The 9,311-nt window shown below is 33.0% G+C and overlaps 1 protein-coding gene across 1 annotated transcript; it reads right to left on the bottom strand.

The window, feature by feature from the left end:
• Positions 1-730: 730 nt before the first annotated feature.
• LOC18055251 lies at positions 731-7,137 on the bottom strand. Its single transcript, XM_024177853.1, has 4 exons — positions 6,657-7,137; positions 5,283-5,387; positions 2,110-2,744; positions 731-1,363 (listed from the first exon to the last, which is right to left on the bottom strand). The coding sequence occupies exons 1-4, from the start codon at positions 7,135-7,137 to the stop codon at positions 731-733; spliced, it is 1,854 nt and encodes a 617-aa protein (XP_024033621.1).
• Positions 7,138-9,311: the final 2,174 nt, after the last annotated feature.

The following is a 9,311-nucleotide window of genomic DNA, read 5'->3' on the forward strand; positions in this document are numbered from 1 at the left end:
TGCAACCAATTTTGACATTTAGTTGTCAATATAATGCAATGAACTTCATTGTCGATAATGAATAAATAAATTATTTAGTATTGAGATATAGCATCTATAGCTTAAAGGCTATAATAATAAAGTGTTTGGTGAATATTAGTAGTTGTGTCTTGAAAGTTAAGATGATTTAACCCCAAAATTGTATGATGAAAAATTTATTATATGTTTATTATTTTATCAAAGTTATTATTTAATAGTCATATTTATTATATATTATCGACTTTTATTTCATAATTATATTTTTTTTCAATGGTTGCGGCTTTAAAGTTATAATATTTCAACATCAAAGGAGGCCTAAATTTATTATACATATTCATTATTTAATTTGAAATACACAATTGTACATTTTTATTATTTTGTCACACCAAACCTATCTAAACGACCAAAGCAATACAAATTGAACAGCCGAGGAATGTATTGCATTAACATTTGATACACATATATATACTACATGCAAAAGGAGTTCCAATTAATCAATAAAACAATTGTTGTACACAAGAAGTACATAAAGGAGTACTCTTGGTAATTGTGATCATGCTGAGCAGAATTGATCTTCTTGCCAAACATTATGTTTTACATTACATGATACGAAACACCTAAAGGAACTCGTAAGAACCAAAAATAAATAAATAAATAGCATCAATTACAGATACCTTACATATAAAAATTGTCTTCATATCATGCATATTAATTAATCCCAATGTGTCTTTCTCTTCTTCTTTCGAGGAAAAATGCCCATAAATTCCAAATAATAGACCTTCAAATTAGCCACAAATGCAGCATAGAAAGGAAACTGCATGAGTGCTAAAACAATAACTGGAAAGAACGCCGCAGCGTAGAGAGTGGCAGTCCATTTCTTCTCCAAACGAATGATGAGCAGAATTGAAGCCGAGAAAGTAATCATGCTTGTTAGTACAGAGAAGAAGAGCAAAGTGAAGCCAATCGTCAGCTTGCTTGGAAGTACGCTTAGGAAATCAGATGAATCAAATGACGACGTGAGGATAGAGAGAAACATCACAACGGATGACAAAGATAAGGCTAAGGAGACAACGTCCATTACAGTAAAAACGTAGAAGAGTGGTGACTCAAGGAAATGGGGAAACCCCTTATCGTTGGTCCCTCCAGGCACCGTGAAGGCAGCTGTGAAGACGACGGTCGCGATGAGGATTGCCAGTGTGGAGCATGACTGAGAGGTTTCTTTGATCCAATCTTGTGCTTTCCTAAGTTGATCTTCATGTGTTAGATCGAAGAGGTCATTTGCAGTCATTCTCTTGTTTTTATCACGGTGCATGGCATAATGGGGAGGCGCTATGTCTTTTACACGCTGCATATAATGCATGCACAGATACAATAAAAAAGATATAGTATTAGAGGATACTTTTATTTGTAAAACCATTTGACAATGTCATGACATCATTATAAAATTTCACCCCGACTTAAATAAAACGGGGATTTGTTATATATGTATAGGGTGGGTTTTCAATAAAGGAACCCTGATCGTATTAAAATTAGAGATAAGAATTAAAAATTAAAGAACACCGATTTTAATTTATTATAGGATAGAAAACATTATACTGTAGTATCTTTTAACTTATCACTAATTTTAATGTAGTTAAGGATCCTTGATTATAATATACATACATACATGTGTGTGAAGTAGTTTTCTAGTTTGGGATTCTGAAGTGCAGGAAAAATTCAGGAAAGCTTTAAAACCATGGGATTTAAGAGACTTAAAATTTAAAGCGCTTAAACCACACGGTTTATGCTGTTTCATAGATTTTTTTCACTTTAAAATTTCAAATTGGAACATGTTTACATACATACATACATGTGTGTGTGTGTGTATAGAGAGAGAGAGAGAGAGAGAGAGAGAGAGAGAGAGAGAAATGTTCCAATCTAGAATTTTAAAGTGCGAGATCGTCTGGAAAAACACATAAACCGTGCGGTTTAAGTATTTTTAGTTTTAAACTTTTAAAACCCTGCGGTTTTAAAACTTTCCCGAATTTTTCCTGCACTTTAAGATCCCATACCTATATATATATATATATATATTATTATCGAAGGGCTTACCTCGAACCATTCAAGCTCGTCCTGAAATTGGAGAACCGGACCAGCTTGGGTTCCTTGTTTATAATACTTCATGTCAGCAACCTGGTGCAATATTGTGTAGCCTTCATTATCAATTTTTAAAGCCCATTCGGCCAGCGACAGTTGCATTTTCTCCTTAATGATTTCAAAGATCTCAAGTTGACGATACATTATGGCCACATGCAATATATTCTGCCCTTTCTCATTCACGTTATCTAATGTTTGAGGATATTTATGGCGTATCTGCTCCAAAATCTCTATTATTCCATTGCTCACTGCAAAGAGTAATATCCTCATCGTCCTCATCGACGAGGTCATATCCTTCGTTGTATCATTTTCCTGATCGACTGCTTGAGGATATTGATCAACGTGTGCTTTGTTAGTGCAACCTTTCTTCACCTGAATCATTAATTCGACCCATTCTCCAGCCGAAACATCAACAACCTTTTTTTCAATATTTCCTTTACCTAATCCTAAGGAAATTTCTGTAACACCTGGGGTCGGCTTTTCATGCGTTGCGCAATCATCAATTCTTTTTTCAACCAGCATTTTGACCAGTGCAACCGCTTTTTTATGAATTTGCTTTTTCTCCCAGATTTTCTTAATCGCCGGACATCCTGGCCATGCATGCATGCAAGAACTACATATTACTAATTTATAAGCGGCAAATCCATTCATCAACTGAATGAATTGAAGTTGTGATAAATTTCCCCCGTTCTGCTGTGTAATTCATATTATCATGTATGTAGAATTAATTAATGAAATAATTATTGGTCTTACCTTGAATTACTTGCCTCCAAATTGCAATGTACATCTTTGAACTTAAAATTGAAATTGCTGCAGTTTGATTAACCTGGTCAGCCACAATTTTACAAATACATATATATATATATATATATATATATATATGAGATAGTAAAAAATTAATTTGTAGATAGGGTATGTACGAGTCCGTGGAAACTAAAGAAAAAGGGAACTTCATGATCCCCCCCACTATTTGAGGTAACACAGTTCACACCTAATATTTTCAAAATGGCCGTATATTGCACCATTGAAAGGAAAGACATTAAAACAAGCATTTTATGGTTGTTTACTTGTGGGATTGGGGACTCGAAATTCAGAATTGGAATGATTGTTGCTGTTTATTTGTAAAAATTGAAGGAGGGGATGAGAATGAAATGGTAGAGCCACATAAAATTAGGAACAAGGAATGGCCCAAGAGGGTTAAGAATCAAGTTTCTATTTCTTGAACTCACAATTTTACCCTACCTAAATTTCATAATTCTACTTTTGTCCTTGATTAAAATATTATTATTATTATCACTATTGTTGTAATTATTGTTATTAAGAACAACAATAACAACAACGACAACAACAATAATAATTGTTGTATTATTATTGTTATTACTCTTATTATTATTGTCATTGTCTTTATTATTATTATTATTGTCGTTGTTATTGTTATTACTATTATTGTTGTTAAAATAATTTCAAATAAATAAACACAACTATTATTACAAATAATAATAATAATAACAACAACAACAATAATTAACTAAAGACATTTTAATAACTTGAAGCAATTCATTGCGATTTCAAAACAAGGTAAACACATCAATGGCAATGCAATTCATTCGAATATCGATTTCTATAACGCAAGTAAACAATTTATTTTAATTCACATTTCTCATTCTCATTCCAGCACTTTCCGATTTCTAATTGGTAAACACCATTACTATTTTCCTTAGTCAACATAATTTCTCCCAGAAATTAACGAATATATAAAGGATAGCTAATCAAGTAGAGTAACAGCCCATGTGGCCTGATCTCAATAGGAGAGCTTTGGTTAACCTATATAAATACTGAGCTTTCGATCATAGCTCAAATATTTAAGGGGAAAAATAACTAGGTTTCTAAAGAAAAAATTAGAAAACAACGAATATACAATATAAAGTTTGCATACTGTTATTTTCGTCTAAAAAGAAACTAGCTTTTATATTATTTTTCATTATTTATTTTGGTCTTCAAATTAAGGCTTCGTTTGGCTTCTAAGCCACAGTTGCTCTAGACTGTAAGTTTTATTTATTTTTTAAATAATAACTAACACATTCATTCAAGCTCGAACCGAAGACCTATTGAACATATGCATGCATGTGGCAAACAATTATATGTGGCTAGCATGTAACTTTATAACTCTTGGCATAAAGTTCTTGAGTAACTGGGAAGAGTGGGAGGAATTAACTTTTGACTTTGACACTAAATTGGAAAAGTTGAGTGGAAATTTATATTATTTTAATGCTCACCATTGTTGATTTTTGGGCATGGCTTGGCCTATAAATAGAGGCCTCATTTGCCCTCTTCAATCATCCCATTTTTCTCTAATTCAAGAGAGAGAGCCAAGAGGTGTAAGTTGAGAGTGTTGAGAGTTTTGAGCTCTAGTTCTAGTGTTTTGAAAGTTTGGGTGTACTGGGGTTTTGAGTTATGAGATAAAATACTACAATACTTGTAACTCTTTTTCACTAGTAAAATATTTCACTCTGTCTTCGCCCGTGAATGTAAATTAAAAGCCGAACCACGTAAATTCTGGTGTCCCTGTGTGATCATTATTTCTCAATTTCACTTTAGTTGTGTGTCTGCTACACCGCCGAATTTCCAACAAGACCTATGCTCCTTACCAACTGTAGTTAGACCTTGTCTTCATCAAATGAAAGTTTTAGTTATTAGTGAAAAATTTATGGGTTTTTGATAAAATTAAACACCACCAGATTGGAGAAATTTAATGGTACATGAGAGGTGCTGCACTCAATTAATGTAGGTATGCCATCTATGCATTTGTTTTCTAGAATCTCTCACTAGATTGATGTCATAAAAATTTTTATTCTCATTTTTAGAGTATATTTATCAATAAATAACTGTGAAAAATAAACCATCTTCTAAGCAAAATTGACAAAGTGTTTACAGCTGAGTTGTCAAATGCTAGCATAAATAAATACAGCCCAGGTGCGATCGAGAGTATTGTGTCGGTGGGTTATGACTTGTAACCGCAACTAAAGCCTAAGCCGTTTGTTCTGGTTTTGATTTTTGAATTTATAGAGTTATAATGAAGCAACCATATTATGATTTTGAAAAAATTAAAGCTGCTATGTCACCATTACCTCTCCTCTTCTTTGTGTGGCCAATGTGATTGTCAATCTTACCAGTCTCCAAATCTTCTTTATAATCAGGGTCAACGTTGTCGTCATCCAGATACGTCGGAAGACCTGCAATTAAAAATTAGATGATGTAGCAAATCATTTTTTTTTTCACTTCACCCTATATACGTATAAATACAAATTAAATAATTATTTCTCCTAATTAATTTGCTTATTGTGCCCATTGTAACGGCATGCATCCAAGTCAACTGGACTATATATTCATTTAGATATGGAACTATATGCGGCTCTATGCATATAATTAATATGTAAAAATTTGTAAAGAAATTTGAGGCTGATAAAGCGATGACAGAAACAACTATATATCAAGCCGGGGTTATTGTGTTCATTGATTTGGTAATCTCGGCCAACTATCATTGTCTCTAGCCAAATTTTTTGGTCTAAAGTATCATTGCATATATATATATATGTGTGTGTGTGTGCGTGTGTGTGTACACATACCTGACTATATAAAAGTTATTGATAAACTAAAAAATAAAAACACATATTTTAATACACTTCAAAAAAATACATGGTATTAAAGTCTATATTTCTTTATCTTGTAATTTATCCCAGACTTCAATATGCTCAAGATCCTTAAATAGAAAATTATTATATAAAAAGTGCGGATATCTATAATTTTTTAAAATGCAGATTCAAAATTTTACAACATTCTAAAAGGTTGCTGCGATATTGTAAAATGATTTTTTCAATGGTCGACAACGTTGTAAAATCCTATGGTAGACAACGTTGTAAAATCCTAAACTCAGCAATTTATATAATGAGGACATCCACCCCTAAAAATGACAATAAGAACAGTGATATCAAATAAAATCCTGACAAAGACAACGTTAGACCCGGCCGAATTCACGTTTTTAATTGCCAATAAAATAACCCGATCGGTTCTAATGCACTGTATTTGTCAGCGTTTAGTCTCTTTCATCATTTTTGTTTCCAAGAAAGTAATATGGTTTATATATCCACTTACAGGAATAGACAAGACTCGTCCAAATCGTCGTGCGCTCCGTACTGAAAACAGATGGCATTAAAGCTAGTAGTTCAAGACAAGTAAAACCATCAATCCCCTTGGACGTTGATTCGTTTGCAAGGCTTGAGTCGTGATTAAGTATCCAAATAGCAGTGTCTGTACGTAATCAAGCAGGACGGAAATGTAATTAATTAATTGATTAATTAAGAAGATAAGAAATAATTTTCAATAACTTTTAACTCTTGATCTATAAATAAATAAATTCATTCACCCGTACTCGATCATCAGTGAGTCTTTAAAATACAGAATGAATGAACGAGTGAATGAATGAGAGATTTGATTATTATTACCGACGTGATGGCTAAGGACAGCAATATGAAGTATAGGAATATTATCATGTCTACGGAAATGATGCCTTAAGTTAGAGTCACCAACTTGCTCAGCGAAGTATCGCAACGCTTCAATTTTCCCAACAGAAGCAGCCCTATAAAGTGGGGTTTCCCCCAATTTGTTTTTAACCACAAGTGGATTTTTGTCTGCATCATTAGATTGCTTGGAAAATTCAACCAAAGTTTTGGCTACGTCAACATTGTTGATGGTGGCCAGTGCGTGAACAGCAGTGTTTCCATTGTCATCTGTTTGCATCAAGGCCTCAAGTCTTTTTTCTACTGGTAGCCTTCCGAGAAATTTTTTAATCAGCTCGGGGTCTTCCATGGCCGCTGCAACGTGAATTGCGCATTCTCCATTGAATGTCCTGTATCCCAACAACTCTTCATCAATTTGTTGAGCAAAGTAATGCAAGAAGCCTTGACGGTCTCCCTTCAAGGCCATTCCGTACGGATCCATCATTTTCTCAATTGTATAATAGATGCACAGAAGAAGCTGTCGTTTCTTCGTTATCCTTAATTTTAATTGTCCTAATATATATAAGGTTTTATGCATCTTTCTACAAGTTCTAAACGAATTTGGCATAATCACTTTGCATATTTTAATAATTAAGCTCAAACATTATAAGCATAAAATAAAGTAAAGTTAATCTATCGGGTCAGGAAATAGAATAGAATAAATTATCTAAACAACTTTTGCCTCTAGTGCTTTTTCCGCGAATATAATAATCACTATGTTATTAAAGTAAAATAGGTTTTGATCCATCCTTATGAAAGTTCTAATCGAGGCCACAGACTAAATAGTCCAAAGGATAACATTTTATATTTATTAAAAATAAGAAATTATTAATAAGAGAGAGAGAGAGAGAGAGAGAGAGAAATGAATATGTTAAAAGGTAACTTCTAACCATTACTACTCTAAAAAATTCCTAATTCGTCCATTCATTTTCACCGCCCCCACAATTCAACCGTCACCATTTTTGCTCAGAGTGAATTTTAAAATCATGACGAGCAAGAAAGATAAAGAAGAAGAAGAGGAGGAGGAAGATGTTGGGAAAATATGCTCTTTAAAAGCATATGTGTTTATTTAATTGTAATAAACAATTTTTCTGATTAATAAAATAAATGAGGTATTTTATTCAAATATCTTAATTGCATTAATATTTGTATTAAAGTCCATTTAATCATATTATATGTATTTATGTGATCACCATGTGGATTCACAGAAGACATAAATACAAGTTATCTTATGATTAAATAAATTTAGTTTGCAGTTGATAAATAAAGTTGGGCACTTTATTTAGGTATAGACTGTAATAAATTCATTGAATGATTTGTCTTAATCATGTATGAATTTATTAATGTAGTACGACTACATTGAACAGGATCACATATGAGATTTAATTAACTTTGTAATAACTGTCAGACTTATTAAATCTCATAGGCGTTGATTTTACTGTAATCTTAATCTTGAGTTAATTATGATTTCATGATTGTAATTGTTATTCCATTTGAGTTACCACTGGGCACGACACATCCTTGTGGTCAAGATTACCCGGTATCTTGGTGGGAGCAATTATGAGTATTGGAGTTATGGATTAACAATATAGAATTTGTACAACACATCTCTTGATGGGTTTTCGGCACTTGATCATAGAATTCTCTGGCCAGAGTGTGTCAACATATTTAGTATGTTGAAAATGATCATTAGAGAAAACCAGTAAGAATCAAGGAATAAGATGTTTTTAAATTGATTGGACAGTTGAGATATCAATTTAATTAACGATGTGGTGCAAAGGATTGTGCAGTAAAGAAATCAATGTGGCTTGGGACGAATTATTATTTGAGCATACAATTATGGAAGTCAGTTCCAATCTTTTAGTGGAGTAGATTTGGAATTAAATAATTGGGCTAGTTTAATTACAGGCCTAATTATTGTAGCCACTATTGTATGTTCCCAAATGATCCCCGGGTTAGCTCATTTAATTGACTGCACCACTACTGGACTAATAAGTAAGATAACTAGCGATTTGGGTCAAAAGCCTAAATATATCATTTAGTGGGAGGCTCCATTTAATTAGCTTTTGTATAAGGGGCCTTATGTTATTTTACAAGGTGGGTCCCCTATTGAAAAAGTAAATAAACGTGAGTTTTATTTAGGACATTTTTGGAGCCTAGGGTTTTCACTAAAGGGTGATATAAAAGACTTATTTTTCCTAAAGAAAAAAAGAGAAGCCACTTTATACAGATCAGAGAAAAAGATTTTTCTCTCCATTGTTGAGAGAAAAATTTTCTCGTGCTAGTTGCTTTGGTAGTGATAAAGGCGCCCACACGTCAAGTGCAGATCGAACCTGAGTCATAACCTGGAAGATCATTGGAGACAGTTCGTGATCTAACAAGCGTGGTGGTGACGGATCGTGATCTAACAGGAGTGGTGGTGGCGGATCGTGATCTAGGAGCCTAAATCACTTCAGCGGAAAAAGCCAACTCAGATTTTCAAGGTACGATTTCTAGAATACAAATTCTTATATATTATATGAGATCGATCTTCAAAAGGTTTAATAAAAATTTAAAAACCTAATTTTTCCCCAACAATTGGTATCAGAGACATCTCATATT

The sequence above is a fragment of the Citrus clementina genome, unplaced genomic scaffold (assembly GCF_000493195.1).
Source record: "Citrus clementina cultivar Clemenules unplaced genomic scaffold, Citrus_clementina_v1.0 scaffold_1, whole genome shotgun sequence".
Lineage (NCBI taxonomy): Eukaryota > Viridiplantae > Streptophyta > Magnoliopsida > Sapindales > Rutaceae > Citrus > Citrus x clementina.